Below are 16772 nucleotides of genomic sequence, written 5' to 3' on the forward strand. Positions count from 1 at the left end.
ATCCATAACCAGTTTTGCTAATATTTATGAGTGATAACTTACTATCTGACAGAAGCAGAATATCATGATTTAGCGGCTGCCATAGCTAAGCTCTTGTGGTTTATGCATCTACTCAAAGAGCTTGGATATGATTTATCTTCACCCCTATTCTTAGTGCTATCAACATGGCTAGAAATATGGCCCTTCATCAGCGCACTGAACATATATAGAGATTGATGTCCGTTCTGTTCGTTAACAGCCAGCCCTCCCTCGATGTTATTTCTTTGGCACAATTCTCAGATTATGATCAAATAGCTTGTGTATTTACAAAACCCTTGAGTGGTCCCAAATTTTTTCCAAATCATGACAAGCTCTTCTTCGGTTCCGTCCTGCCCTGAGATTGAAGGGGAATATTGAGATACGATTTGAATCAAAGTTCAGAATTATCCTTTATCCCTCCAACTGATGCAAATGATCCTCCACAGCTGGTGTTCCTCGCAATTGATACTCTCCGGTTATTATTTCCATGCATAATAGATTACGAGATTGTAGCATAATTGTTATTATTCCCTTGTATAACAAATCATGAGGTAATTCTTAGCTTGTTATACATACATTCTATATAATTCAATACAGGCCATGCATCATGCAAGTGAGTTTTTCCAAATTTTTCATTTTCCTTGCACAGTTTTTCCAAATATTTTTTCATTCTCCTAGCAGCCATGACACTAATCATGTAAGCAAGGAACAAATCAATTTCAACATAACCAAAGAGTCGAATTTACTAAATTTGTCACATAAAATCAAATCAATTAGATTACAAAGACCAGACCCAACTACATGGGTTAGCTCAGTTTGAAACCTCCACACGAGACTGAACATGTTTGGAGGAATGAAATCAAATATTGCTACAAGCTGAGAAAGGGAATTCAAAAATGTGAGAATCAAAATAAAGTGAGATGAGAGACCACTACAAACGGCTATGGCATAAGACTAGACTGCAAGATAAATTTGTTTTCGACACTCAGAAGTATTCGCTAACAAAAAGATTACCACACGGTGTTCCCCTGCACAAGCATTTGACACTCGAGCAGTCCTGCTTGGGGCCTTAGGTGCCACCAAAAATTGAAAACTTTAGCACCTCAAGTATACTATCTTTCACTTGAAATGGTCTTGCCGAAGAATTGTGATAAAATTGGGAGATGGGCCGTCTTCATCTTTCTGTTTCCAATGCTCTCCACTGCTTTGGATGTACCATGATACCTTTGGAGACAATGGTGTATAAAGATCTGCATGTTTGGAATTATCAGACAAATGCATTGCTTTTCTTTAATAATATTAAGTGTGTTTGTCTAAGTGACAAATCACTTTTCAAACAGTGGTTGGCTGCAAAAAGCATAATTTTTTAATGCTTTTTGCACAGCCAACCACAATTTGAAACACGGTTGGCCGTGTAAAGGGCTGGCTTTTGCCACCCTAGAAATTGAAATCCATGTAATGTTTGTTTTTTAACATATTAGCATGAACACAAGTCATCCATGCAGTAACTGACATTTCAAGGAGGTGAAGAAAACCTGTCATCATAAAAAGAACTTGAATCTGGTCCTTTACAATGAAAATTACATTACACATTAGGCTGGAGCAAACATAACCACTTGTTCCAGCAAAATAAAACTAGAGCACATCAGTACTGGTGTAGGTGTGGAAACATTATTTTGTTTGCTTATAGAATATAACATCTTTATAGTTAATAGCTACCGCTCATTTTCTACAATCTCCACATAGCATTTTCACAAGTATCATGTGTATTATCTTGAAATTACATTCCAAAAAACTGATTATTTAACTTAGTCTTTTATTTATGAAGGCATTTTGTCTTCAAGTTAATTCAACTTGTGCATTTTTATTCCACTTTCCCTCAACACCAATCAGTGATCTTTGCGGTCAAATGTTGTATTTGATTCATGATTTTTGAAGCCTGAGTGTTGATCAAAATGGGTCCTCTCAAAAAAAAAAAAAAAAAACTCTCATCCGCAATGAGGACTTCAACATCTCTAGCCAGATGCTGGAATCTAAAGAGTTCTTCTGAAATCATTTCAAAATTGTTCAAGAACCTCAACTATTCAAACCTTTTCATAAACCCATAGATGTTTTTGGCTGTTCCCATCACAAACTCTTACATCTTATATACTGAGTGACTTGCTTTCTCCCTCACTCAGCCAACTTCTTCTTTTCTATAACCTGACTCATGCTCATTTTCTAATTCATCATACTGAGAAACCCCACATAGTGCTCCTGATAACTTCTTAGAAAATACAATTCATTTCTTGTATGTTTGTCTCTATAAAATGAGTGTTAATGCTTTATATTTTCACAATTTTGATTCAACTAATAATGATTTTTTAATTAGAAAGTAATGAAATTGCAGGTACAACATTGCTTGAACATTAAGCAAATATGAGATACCTGGCAAGCATGCATTTAAGTCACAATTTTAATATCTAGAAAGATTCACCAACCTAAGTGCACAAGAGATTTACCTGTCAGGATTGGTGGATCTGGTTCTCTGGTGCTATGTAATACAAAGGTGCCAGATAACACAGTAACAAACCCACAAAGCTCCGAAGCAATGCTGCTTGCACTTTGACCAGAATAATCCTTCAGAAAAAGTACAAAAACAGTTATAAGTGCTCATTACAACCCCCCCCCCCCCCCCCCCCCCCCCCCCACCCCTTCTCTCTGCATGGGCATTTACACAAGGATACCTTAAACATTATTGCACTGGCAAGAATTGTAAAAGATGTAAACCCGGCATAATAGATGGGAGAAACAACTGCTGTGTTGAACGTATCCAGTGCCTGCAACCCCACCAGATCATTAGATGAGAACTCATATTGAACCTGAAGAATTATAAAGGCAATGCAATATATTGACTATAATTTTGGAGGAGACTAGAATCTTTCAAATGCGAAGAAGAGGATGAAAGAGTCATCTTTTAACCAACCATTGTAGCAGATTTTCAAAGTGTATTCAGCACTTGTTGTCAAATAACCACGAACATTTATGATGAGAGACTTAAAAGCCAACAAAAGAATCATACACAATTAAAAAAATAATAATAAACAACCAAAATCTGTTCAGGGTACTAAGTGCATCTCCTGTTCTATTGAACCCTATCACCAATATATTCTTAATGAGACCACACAATTGCATAGATCTTATAGGTGTATCATGGGTGATCTATGATGGAGTTCAATTGAGGTTTCTGAAGTTTCATGGCAAGGAGGCATCTGCCTAAAGCGTGTTAGTTAGAGTGCATCACTAATATTGGTCGACTTATTACATAAAAATGTTTGAATTTAAAATCAAACGTTATGCTCACATATTCCAAACCATTGTCCATGGCTATGGGTCCAGACAACTTCATTCCATGCAAAGCACTACATGAGTGCAAATTAAGAAATATAAACACTTATTTTATGTTCATACTTTCATGGCTCAAGAATTCAGATTTTCTGCTAGGAAAACTCATCCAGTTTTAGAGCCCCAAAATAGTGAACTTATTCTCTAAATTCTCTTCTTTCCTAACTTGAAAACCAAAATATTTTTTTATGCACAACTTTAATATTGTAAGAAGATAGAATATGCTAAGCATAACAGAACTTTATCATATTCATCCTTGAGTCAATGACACTTTTCAATCCGTACCTAAAATAATATAGTAATGGTTCTTTAACCATTATAGTTGTCTTGGTCCTAGGTTAGACTATAAACTTGCAGGTACCAAACCATTTCAAATCTTAATGATATCAGATCCCTCAAGATGAGAATGCGTGTGCACACACCCAACTAGGTCCAATGAATATTCACTAGTAATGGATTGGAGGCAATGATGATAGTAACCTAGTCTCAGGACAGTCATAAATAGAATTGTGCATCAATAGATAGATAGGAAAGCAACTCTTTCCAGAGTTGTAAAGTAATTTGGTCATTTGCATAAGCATGGTTGTCACACGAAAATTGGTTAAACATCACCAACTCACTAGCTTGTAGCACTTAAAGAGAAAAATGCATAACCATTCAGATAATACCACAGTGAGATGGAACTGCATATTAAGATACTAACCATGTTTAGATAATTTAATTGAGTGATGATGCAAGTAATTGCAACCATTGCAAAAATCCACGTTTGGAAGTATTTGGCTTGGTTTGTGCCCTCTAGCGTTAATTTTATTGCAATGCCAATGGCTTTTATACTCATAACCTGCAAAACAAGAAAGCCTGTAGTTATTATTGTTATAGGAACACATGCAAATGTTCCATTGAGGTTTAAGTTTCAAAGTTCCTAGACCACATGCTTATACCAAAGGTTTTAAATTCATTTAGTCCTAGTATACACTTAGCAAGGGCTTAAGAGATGCTTACTGTCAATGATCCAATTACTGAGCAAATTCCTATATAGACCAAAATGTTGGTTTGGCCATAGCGTGGAGAAAAATACCAAATGAGCACCAATGCTATAGCTGCCGCAGAGGCTGTATATAAAAGAAATTCTGGAAAAGAAAAGATAGCACATCAAATTGATTAGGAGGAAAGGTAGAAACAAGAGATGAGCACAGCTAAGCAGGAAAGAGTTCTACCAGGCTGGATAGCTAACTCCCAGATTTCTTTAACTGAATTGATGGACCGTTCTTCAGGTGCATGTAGCACAATCACAGTAGAACCGACTATGCATAGAAGACAACCCAACACCCCCATTTTTTGCAGCTTTTCCCCCAACAATAAATGGGCTAATACCGCACTGCCCATGTTTACACATAATTAGACTAATCAATTACAGATACTAATTGAAGATGAAATAAACATTACCTAACAATGATACTCAATGCACCAAGTGGTGTCACTAGAACAGCAGGAGCGTAAACGTATGCTACAAAATTGGCAATTTCTCCAACAATCACTGTAAATTCGTCCAACCAAACACCAATCAAATCAAGACACACCAAATCTAAGAACACACAAACAATCATCCCTCAAACACTTCAACTTAAATTCAAATTAGCCTAAAAATCAATTATTTTTCAACAAAGACTACATTTAACTTGAATAACCAAAACAGCAACAGAAACAGCAGTAACAAAAGTAACTTACTACTAATCATGCCTATCCACCAAAGTGGCTCCAGCAAATAACCATAGCCTCCGACACCTTAAACAAACAAAATCAACCTCAATCACCATTACAAACTGAACAAACACTATATTCAACAAAACCCCAAAATTTCTTTCAAAACAAGAACTTGACTTACTTGCTCGAGGACCACTAACACCAGCTTTCCTAAGACCCTTCTTCTTGATTATAAAACTGGTCCCTATGAAGGTACTGGAAACCAGTGCCAGTACAAACCCTGTTAAATTGCTTGAGTACATCTACACAGATACATACACATACATGCACGCACGCACATATATATAGATGTGAAAGGAAAAGGATAAAAGGATGCCAATTCTATCAAAACAGTGACAAATCCGATCTGGGTTTTGCTCTAAAACTCTGTAAAGCAATGTTCTTGATGATGATGATGCTGCTGCTGCTGATAATGATGATGATTGTAGTTGACCAATCCAGCATCTGCAGAGACAGATACATATACAAGTTACTTTGTTTTTGTTTTGTCAGAAGGGAAAGATGCGAGAAAGTGTGAAAAGTGTCAGAGAAAGGGAGGGAACATAATTTTCCACCTGCCAGTCATCTTGTTGTTCAACGATAATATGGTAGCTGCCTACATGTGTTGATCTCTTAGTTTTATTCAGGGGGAAGAACATGTTTGTCCCCAAACTATTACATGAGTTTCAACTAAATCTCCAAACAAAATAAATTTTCAATTGGATACCCCATGTATAAGAAAATTAGCCAATTACTTAAAATTGTAGAGAAACTGGGACGAGTTTGTTCACAGGACAGCACTATTATTAAACCTTGCCTGGCTCTACCTGAGACTTTTAGTTGATTCAGGACTATCACGGGTCATATTTTATAGAAAATAGAAGGGAGTTGGCTTTTTCACCGATCAAAAATATAAATTAATCTAATTAAAACTTGATTATTTAAAAAAACAAAATAAAGGTTATTTTAATCTTTTTATAAAAATTAAGTAAATTTATTTAACCCAAGTTTTATGTTGAGTTAACCCTCTAATTGGGTTATATATATATAAAATAACCCAGTCTATCCACAAATTAATTAATTAATTAAAATTATATTTAATTTTAAAAAACTCAAAACAAAATAATTTTTTTAAAATAAAATAAAAATATTTTGAATTAATTTGAGTCAATCTAAACTAAACTTTAATTAAAATTATATTTAATTTTAAAAAACTCAAAACAAAATAATTTTTTTAAAATAAAATAAAAATATTTTGAATTAATTTGAGTCAATCTAAACTAAACTAGTAATAACTCAAGTCATGACCCTAACTAAGTTTAATATATTTTTAAATTTATTTTTGTCTAATTATATAATAATAAAAATAAGAATTCATATGTATTTTTCATCAAGATTATTTATTTTAATTTGTGTATTTTTTTATTTTGATAAAAATAAAGTTTTTTTTATTAATGACATAATTGGTTTAATAAACAACAATAACAGGTAGAAACAAAAATGACAAAAACTATAATGATCTCAACTAAAAAAGGAAAAAATGTATCTCTAATAAAAAAATCTATTTTTTTATTTAACCATTTATTTTTTTATTATGGCAAGAATTTCTTTTAACTATAAATATAATTATGAAAGCAAGTTTCAATTAAAATATTAAAAAATCATGAATCAATGGACTTGTATAAAAAAAATATGAGAAATTTTTTTATAAAAAATAAATATTTTATTCTCATTTAATATTAATAAAAAAATTATTTTAAAAACTCAGTATATCAAGCTCATACATAATTATTCATATAATATAATTTATAATATCATTGTAAACAACCTAAATATTTTTTAATTAATAGCATAATTCAATAATTGTTTAAATGTTATTTTAATAAATTTATTTAAAGAGAAATTTTTTGTTAAAAATTAGAGGAAAACAATTAAGGGTTATTTTTAAAAAAAAATCAGGCTTCCCTAACCAATAAAACAAAAACAAAACTAGACATGCCAAACCCTACGAAGACCAAACCCAAATATCTTATTTTTTAAATAGGTAGATAACATACTATCCATTTTTAAAAACATTTATACATCAAACAACATATTGCTTATCTCAACAAATAATATATCATCTTTTGATTAACTTTTTGACCACTTTATGTGATTGAAAAGTTAAATTTAAAGTTTTTAGACTAATAAAATTTAATTTTCAACTTGTTTTTAAATAAAAACACCATAAAATATTATAGGAAGAAAACCATAATCTAACATAATATTTTTTTAAAAAAAAAACCTTATGGGTCTCAATCTATTATTATTATATTTTATAAAATTAAACATCAATTTAATACCAAAATATTTTTTTGACATTGAATATAACACAACATATAAATTGAAATCAATCACAAGAATATAAAACCATGTAAACTTAACATGAGAGGATAGAAAAAAAAAAACGTAAATAAATAATCGTTCAAGGATAAAACGGAAAAGCCCAAACTCATCAGTGTTATAGTAGTCCAAATTAGGCTTTGTATTTTTAGTTAGTCCAAAAGATTTAGCCCAGAATAGAAAATCAAAAGCACCTCTGAAACTCAATTAGGTCTTGCAGTCTTGGTTGATTTCTCAAAATTCCAAGCATCTCTCGGTGATTGATGGATTCCAGCTATTTTGGGCTTAATAAAATTCTTAATGCATATTTATGAAACAAATCTAAGAGAAATGGTTTTCGTATAAACAAAATGCCAATCACATAGTCATGACGTACTAAAAAATTCTAATAGTCTAAAAATAAATTCTCAAATTGAATAATTGATTAATTAATTGGTTTCAAAAATCTCATTCATTCTCTCTAACTTATATTTGATGTTTAGCAGCTTAAAGTAACTTATGGCTAATATTTATTAAAACTTCTCTTAGGTGAAGGTGGAGATTTCCTAATATTTGAATAATTATTATTTTTTTTAAAATATAATGATATTCTAGAAAACAATGCTCTAAAAATATATATGAAAATTATGAATATTTATTTTAAATGTCTTATTGTGTATTTATGACATATGAATCATGTTTTTTTATGAAAAGAATGGCTTGTATTATAATTTTATCTTGATAATATTTAATAATAAATAAATATATTTTGCATATATCTTAATGTTTCATGAAAATATTATGATTCTTAAAGGAATTTTATATATCTAAAAGGTGTCAAATATTATAATCTAAGACGATAACTAAAGCCTTTAAAAACTGAGTTTTTGTATTATATTAGATTCAAGAGAGGAGGATCATATTTTTTGATATACTAAAAACAAAAAAGTTATTCCATACTATCCTACTAACATATCTAAGGTTTGGTAGTGTGTGAGATCTGGCTAGTGTCAGTTTTAACGTGTGTTTATTACAATATGTTTATATTTCTAAAAATTTAGCCTTGAAAGTCTTTCTTGAACTAATTTTTTTTTATAATAATATACTGATAAAATCTTTTTCATTGTATAGGATGCATCTTTAAAATTTAATTACAACTTGTTGTGTAGACTGATTGATTGCAGACAGAAACATTAACATATGAATGCAAATTTTTTGACATAGCTATGATAGTTTCCTTATAAAAGATTATTATTTGAAAAGATGAGAGAAATTAATAAAAAATTATTACTAAAGTTTTCATATGATAACATTTTATATACATCATACACCGATGGTAGGATGAAAGAGTAAACATGAAAAAAAATCACTAATCAAATTACTCAAATTTCTTCTCCCTATTACTTACGTGGGACAACTTTTATTTGATTTTTTTTCTTAAAGAATTTTTTCTTAGTTTATAACATTTGAGAGTTACCAAATAAATCTTGTCGTACATGCGTAATATCATAGGAATCTTTCTTTCAATTTGGAATCTTTCTAGTGATAGTGAAAAAAATAAGAAATACTTGTTTTATATAGGTAAAAAAGAATAAAGTTATTATTTAATATTTTAATTACTAAAACATTATGTGATCTTCGAATCTGTATAAAAGAATTAATTATGTATATACAGGATATATCACTCCTAATAATTTTTATTTAAGATAAGTTACATAGTTTGTTTTTCTGATATTTACATAGTTTGTTTTTCTGATATAAATTAAGTTGACACAAAATAAAAAAACCAACCCCTTTTTTTATTTTTTTAGTGTTCATGGGAGTGAAAAACTACACTTTGGTCCTTCAAATTTTAATTTTCTCATGTGCGATGCTGTTATGTAAATGTTTTTACATTTTAATCCTTGGATGTTGTGAGATCAGAGAAAGTCATCGGAAAAAAAAAAAGGAGAGAGAATGTTTGCCAGTCATATTTACGCCATTAAAAATATCGATATTGGTGTTAATGGCTTAGTCTTTGAAATTTGAGTAAAAATAGATCAGGACCCGTATAGTGGTTTCTGATTCAGTTGGATTTTAGAGTGATTAGAGTTTTCTAGGATTGAAAAGGAGTTTATTGAGGTTTGTAGGATGTTTCTAAGATGTTTTAAGGTGTGCCCCCGATCCCGTTCATGATTTGAATAACAGTCCTGCAAAGGCAGGACTGGTTTTGAAGCTCTCGAGCTCCATAAAAGGGTGCGAGAACCAGAGAAAAAGCGGAGGACAGAATAAAAGGCACAAATTCACAGACGAGCGGGAGAAGCAGGGGGCGAGAACTAGAGAAAAAAACAGAAAGGCAGAGCACGAACCGAAACAAATATAGGGGGAACGAGCTGGAGGACATACAGAGAGAGAGTCAAAAGAACAGAGAGAACAGAACACAGCAAGGGGAATGGAAACAAAACAACAGAAAAAGAAAGAGCAAGGAGCAGGAAGAAAGGTTGAAGAGAGGAGCTTCGCCCAGCGTCTGCCGATTCGAGCAAAGTCTCTGCAAAACTAGGCAAGTAAGCTTCTCTTTCCCTGCTTTTCATTTTAATTCACTGGTTACTGTTTACTTTAAATTTTAATTCACTTCCTATTGTACATTCTAACTTAACTCCTTTATCTGCTCATGCACGCGTGATTTAGTTTACGCGTGCTTCATGTTGCCCAGCCAGGTTGGGTCGAGCCCCATTCATATGAGCTAAGTCAGGATTAGCCAAAAAAATAAAAAAATAAAGTAAAAATAAAAATTTATGTATGTATAAATAAAAAAATATAAGTATGATTTTTTTATTCATTGTTACAAGAATCAGAAATAAAAATATTAATTTAAATTTATTTCATTGTATTTTATTTAGCTATATAAAAATAAAAAACATTGTGTATGCATAAAAATAAATTTATTTATTTGTTTATTCACTAACGCCAGACTCGGGAAGAAAAAATATTGATTTAAATTTATTTTATTTTTATAGTTATTTAATATTTATCAATATCAGAGTTGAAAGTATTTGTAATTAAATATTTACTGGTGCTAGAGTTAAGAATATACACACAAACCATCATAGAATAAACCAACAAAATATTAGAAATTTATGATAAAAATAATAATATAGTTTACAAAGCTATCGTGATGTCAGATGCTATAAAATAAACAAATTGAAAATTAAGTTTTTTTATTAAAAAACAGAAAAAAAAAACATAAGTTGCCTACATATTATTTATATAATAAAAAAAAACTAGATATATATACTTGACCTTTCTAATATGACTTTTTCTTAAAAATAGTCAAAAATTGTACATTAACTTAAAAATATTTTGAATCTAATTTTGTTAACACAAAAGGAAGAAAGGGAAGGAGAAGTACGTGCTGCTTAGATTATAGCTTTGCATCCTGACTATTATTCTTAATAGAATTTCCACGGAAGCTTAAAAGAGGTTGATTCTAATTATGTCTTCTTTTCTTTTATAGAGTGATTAAGGTTTAAGATTTCTGTTGTTTTAATAAATAATGTGAGTGGTCTTTTGATATTTTATCTCTACATGCTAAAAACACCTCTAAATCACAATCTTTTATATAACATAAAAAATAAGATGAAGAAAATCAGGCATTTGTACATTATGATTAGTACAAACAATTTTTGAGTGAAAAAACTACTAGAAAATTTCAACTCAAGCATCACATTTCTCCTGATCATATTCACTCCAAGAAATTAGAGAAAAAAAGGTCAAACCTTCTTTATATATATATGAACTCACATTTAGAGGAAACATTTATATGGGTTTTGCATTTTATTTGGTTTTATTAAAAAAATAAAAATAAGAAAACAAAAAAAAAATTATTTTTATATTTTTAATTGCATATGGCAAAGTTTCTCAAGAATAAGTTAAATTTTCATATTTTATCATATTGAACAAATCACAAAAAATAATCCTTTATTTTGCATGTATTTTTGGATTTAAAGTATGAGAACTTGGTCTATATTTTAAAAACATCAAAATGTTTTTAAAAAACTTTTAACATGCAAGATTAGGAACTTATATTTAAAACGTATTCTTGATATTGAATAAAAAAACAATTTCTTTTAATTTTATGTTTTGGCTTTAGAATTATTAGGCTTTAACCAAATAAGATAAAAATTTCCTTATTTAAGAGAACTTTTCTTAAATTTTAGGCAAACCAACGATTAGAAAAATAATATCACTTTAGTTTATATAAGACAAATAAATAACATATATTACCTTAGTTAAGGTGTATTAGGAGTGTTACATTATCCATATATACAACCAATTCTCTCATCTATACTCTGAGACTAGTTAAGGTTTCTAATAACCATAATACTAAGTGGCGACTTCATCTTTAGAGAGATCTCAACTCGGGAGGATAATTGTTGCAATGCTGCATACATGCGACAATAACTATACTATTTTACTTGTCAAGATAAACTCTCTATTTTGTCTTTTATCATAGTATTTTGCCAAAACACTTGACGATCTTTACATTATTGTCATCCTAACAATAACATCTAGTTGCTAACAGTTAATACAAGAACTCTTCTAGGAGTCTGCAGACTCTCCAACTATTTAACGAACAAGTCTCCTTAAGAATTTTCTTTATACACCACTCATGTATCAAAAGTATATAATGTGAAGCTTTGTGTAACTCCTTAATTGATTAGACACTCATGTTTCGCTGCAAATGTCTAATGTTATTTTTACCCCGTTAAAGTTTTAAATTGTTCTTTTTTATATACACATATATGGTTATAAATATACATTTGATAAATATTATCATCACACTTTCTAATTTATTAAATTATTAGTTATGTCAGAGAAAAAAATAAAATTGAAAGTTAACTTTGGATAGTTTATATTTATTTTCTTTTAATAAAACTTATATAAACTTTATATATAATTTATTAAAACCAATTAGATAATTACATAAATAATTATATTAAATTATATAAGATAATCTTAATTAATTTTTTTTTATCTAATTTAAACAAGCTAATAATATAAAAATATTCACTTTTAACCATGAAAATAATTCTTTAATAATCAAACAAAACATTTCTACATTTACATGTTATATGTCAGAAAATGATTGCTAGCTAAGGTTGCAAAAGTCATGTTACAAGGCATATTTTTTTACAGCAATATTCTATACTAGATGTGAAGCCAACCACCTAAGTTAAAAATGGTGGGAGAAGGTGTAGCCATCCTTTTACACCTTAGTCAAAAATTGTATGCACCAAATTGGTACTATTTGCCTAACCCCTTGTCTTTTGTATGGATACATGTCTATAAATAGGCAACGCATCCAAGCATTATACACACCACAAGAGAGAAACTTGAGAGCAAGTAGAGAGAAAGTAGAGAGGGTGAAGAAGAAAGTAATCCCACAAAATTGTGAGGAATTTTGTGAGAGAGTAAGTGAGGTGTTTTCTCCTAATAATAGAGAGATTCTTAGTTGTTCTCGTATTAATAGAAAAATATTGTAATTTCCACATTACTTAGTAAAATCCTTCTATACTTGCCTGTGGACGTAGCCCAATTGGGGAAACCACATAAATTCTTGTGTATCTCATTTCTCATTTTATCTTGTCCCTTACCTTTTATCTTGTCGGGTTTGCATGTCAGCATCCTAACACTAGACAGGCATCAAGCAAGAGTCAGGGCAAAATCAAGAATTTAGCTATGTTATTTCAAGAGAACTAATTTTGAAGAAAACCCAGTAGGGCCTTAGGTGGCCTCCTTGTCATCTCAAGGTTAGCAAAAAATAGATGTAACATGCCATTTGAACTTGGTTGATCCCAAATTCATCCCAGCATGGAAGTACTTGATTTTTGGCTCTCAATACTCTAATAGGGCCTTAGGTGGCCTCCTTATCATCTCAAGGTTAGCTAAAAATAGATGTAACATGCCATTTGAACTTGGTTGATCCCAAATTCATCCCAGCATGGAAGTACTTGATTTTTGGCTCTCAATACTCTAATAGGGCCTTAGGTGGCCTCCTTATCATCTCAAGGTTAGCTAAAAATAGATGTAACATGCCATTTGAACTTGGTTGATCCCAAATTCATCCCAGCATGGAAGTACTTGATTTTTGACTCTAATAGATTTTTTTGGCTCAAATTCATCTCAGTACTCTAATAGGGACTGTATTAGATTTTTTGTTTTTTATAGAGCGTGGGTATATATATATTCATTAATTTATTTGAGCTTCAATCCTTCCAATCAAGAATATATTCCTCAATTAAGAAAATATATAACAATGGGACTCAGGAAAGAGACCTTATATTTTATATGATTAAAATATTTAAAGTTAATTATAAGTTCTGTTTATTTTTGTATTTCAAAAATATTTTTTTAAAAAATATTTTTTATTTTTTTGCTTCAAATTAATATTTTTTTATGTTTCAAGTCATTTTGATGTATTAATATTAAAAATATTTTTTAAAAAATTAAAAAAATATATTATTTTAATGAATTTTTAAATAAAATATTCTTTAAAAAACAACCAAAACCACACTTCTAAATATTTTCTTAATCTACCAAGATTTATCTTTTCTTTAATTTTCTTAAATTCAAATTTTAAGTTTAGCTTCTAAGAAAAATGAACTAATTTTTCTTAATATAGGATACCGATGTGAGAGTGTATATTTTATTTGAGTTTCTTTTAAGAGAAAATATATTTTTTTAAGTTTATAATAATTGAGAGTCACCAAATAAATTTTGTCATAAGTGTGCAGCTTCACAATAATGTTTTTTTGGGTTAGGATCTTTTTAGTAATAGAAAAAAAACAACAAATTCTTATTTTTTATAAGTAAAAAAAAGATAAAATCCCCATCTAATATTTTAATTATTAGATTATCTAATCGGTCTTAGAATATTTTTAATAATTATTTTTAATATTAATATATGGTCTTAGAATATTTTTAATATTAATATATCAAAATAATTTGACAACATAATTATCTCATTAAAGTTAATAACAAAAACTTATTTTTTTTACCATCGATAAAAGATGATTATAAAATTATTTTTACAAGTAGAGCAATATAGCAGTGTTGAGTGATGTTTTTAAAAGAGAATCTTTAATACAATAAGAGATTGAATTTTGGTTTAAAGTGAAGTGCAAATATAAACATTATTATTTTTATCTATAGGAGATGAAATATTTAAAATAAAAATTAAAAACTTAATTAGAGCATAAAATTAATCAATAATCATAAACATTAATTAAAAAAAAAACTTCTTGCGCCCTTTTCAAATTAGCAGGCCGAGAGTGAATTGGTTAGGCTAATTGTTAAAAAATCTCATGCAACCATAATTTTAACCTTCAACTAACCCTAGCTAAAAAGTAACACAACAAAATGTTAAGCAATTACATAAAAAACAAATTAAGAGAGTGACATATGACACATTATGAGATATTGTGAAAAAAAATATTACTTAAAAGTTAATGAGAACAAAGTTAAGTACTTCATCTATATAAGCTGTACTTGTCAAGAGTTGGATAATTTAAAAAATTAATATGAGGGTGTTTTACACGTGTTTTTAATTAAAAAATAATAATAAATTTAAAAGTTTACACATGTATTTAATTAATACATAAAAAATAATTTATACAATCAAAATAAATTATAATATTTAATTCTTATTTCACCAAAATTAATCAATGTAATTCAGATTCAACTATTTTTTTATAATTTTTTATTTAATTATATGATAAATAAATAAAAACTCATAAAATTAAAAATTACCTAAATATCAAAATATCTATATAAAATCATAATAAATCTACAAATATTAAAATTGAACAAATTATATTTTGCCCAACATGGCCTTGATTGGCATGCCCAAGCCTAAATTACAGTGACCTTGATCATCGAAAGTCAGGGCATAAGCCTCTTTTACACCATTAAGATCTATTTTCAAGCATTTTGTTTTTGTTTTTGTTTTTATCTATTTGAATATGTCATCTCTAGCTTCATCTATTTATATTTCTCATCTTCTATTTTTGTTTTTATGTTCATTCTGTTAGCTTTTTTTTTTTATGGTATAGAAATGAGAATATATGAAAGCAACAAAAGATACCAATTTGATGTTTTTATTTTTTATTTTTACATTAAAAACACTTTAAATTAACACTTCCAAATATATATATATAAAAATTCAAATAAGAAAAAGAAACAAAGGAGCACATCTGTTTATTTATAAAATCAAGATTCGAAGAAAAAGCTTTCGAAAGGATTCCATATGATCAATCTGCAAGCATAAGATTCTTGAAGTCTAAAGTGTTAGGTCTGATGACAGATGCATGTTTGGTTCAATTTCAACTATGTATAGTTTTACTATGCGTGAAAATCATGAAAAAACCTTCTTGCCTCCATAAATAGTTTTTTAACCATTAGAAAAGAATAAATAATTTTGAATTAAAAAGTAAAATTACCACTTTATTATTGCAATCCATTTCCTCATATGCCACGATGCAAACATTGAAAACTTATAGTTTTTTTTTTATTTTAATGTCTGCATCAAATATAAATAAATAATAATATTTTTAACATTAACACATTAAAATCATAATAATATTTTTTATAAATAAAACTCTTATAAATACAAACTACCATAATTTCAAATGAAACTAAATAATTCTAACCAAGAAAGTTCATCTTTTAATTATTTCCAATTTCTTGTGAAGCAAAAAACATAAGATTTTTGACATATGGAGTTTCTCTATCATTAGGTTATTTCTAAAATTTCTTCAAGTTAAAAACTCATACGTACTTGCATTATTTGTCTCATTTTAAAATTTTTAATTTTAATTGAAATTTTTTCATCATATTAACAAAAAAATTTATTATTTTAATTAAAATAGAATATTTTTAATTTTAGTTGAAAGTTTTTCACATATTAACAAAATCTTATATTAAATTTTTTTATTTTAATTAAAATAGAATTCAACTCCTAACGTGTTGTTATTAAAATTCTAATATTATATCAAAATTCTAACTTAAAGTATAAATTGTTGGGTAAATTGGAAAAATAATTTTATATTACTTTATAATAAATACAAAATCAATAAAATAAAATCAAGAAATTCTGTGACTTGCATGGTCACCACGTAGCTGGCTTATCTTCCTCTTGTATAGTAGGTGGAAAATTTGTGACATGCATATCACCACGTAGTTATTGAGTTTTTGTGTGAATAATTTGCCTCCATTGAATGCTCCATGTA

The 16772-nt window shown here is 28.9% G+C and overlaps 1 protein-coding gene across 2 annotated transcripts; it reads right to left on the bottom strand.

The window, feature by feature from the left end:
- Window positions 1-735: 735 nt before the first annotated feature.
- Window positions 736-5827, bottom strand: LOC105115891 (probable magnesium transporter NIPA6). Of its 2 annotated transcripts, XM_011012962.1 has the most exons (10): window positions 5721-5827; window positions 5288-5610; window positions 5131-5187; window positions 4849-4939; window positions 4620-4780; window positions 4405-4532; window positions 4106-4243; window positions 2745-2837; window positions 2520-2637; window positions 736-1268 (listed from the first exon to the last, which is right to left on the bottom strand). In XM_011012962.1, exons 2-10 carry the CDS (start codon window positions 5406-5408, stop codon window positions 1138-1140), a joined length of 1038 nt encoding a protein of 345 aa, XP_011011264.1. In that variant the 5' UTR covers window positions 5409-5610; window positions 5721-5827; the 3' UTR covers window positions 736-1137. The 2 variants fall into 2 exon arrangements, with proteins under 2 accessions (XP_011011264.1, XP_011011263.1); XM_011012961.1 differs by lacking the exon at window positions 5721-5827 and having other exon boundaries at window positions 5288-5714.
- Window positions 5828-16772: the final 10945 nt, after the last annotated feature.

Source organism: Populus euphratica, unplaced genomic scaffold (assembly GCF_000495115.2).
Source record: "Populus euphratica unplaced genomic scaffold, PopEup_1.0 scaffold801.1, whole genome shotgun sequence".
Taxonomy (NCBI): Eukaryota; Viridiplantae; Streptophyta; class Magnoliopsida; order Malpighiales; family Salicaceae; genus Populus; species Populus euphratica.

Excerpts from the sequence above, each read along its gene's own strand:
- LOC105115891 (XM_011012962.1), bottom strand. The coding sequence starts at position 5,408 with ATGTACTCAAGCAATTTAACAGGGTTTGTACTGGCACTGGTTTCCAGT. Across the intron at positions 5,188-5,287 it reads TGTTAGTGGTCCTCGAGCAA|GTGTCGGAGGCTATGGTTAT; the intron begins GTAAGTCAAGTT and ends TGTTTGTTTAAG. Across the intron at positions 4,533-4,619 it reads GGAGTTAGCTATCCAGCCTG|AATTTCTTTTATATACAGCC; the intron begins GTAGAACTCTTT and ends TTTCTTTTCCAG.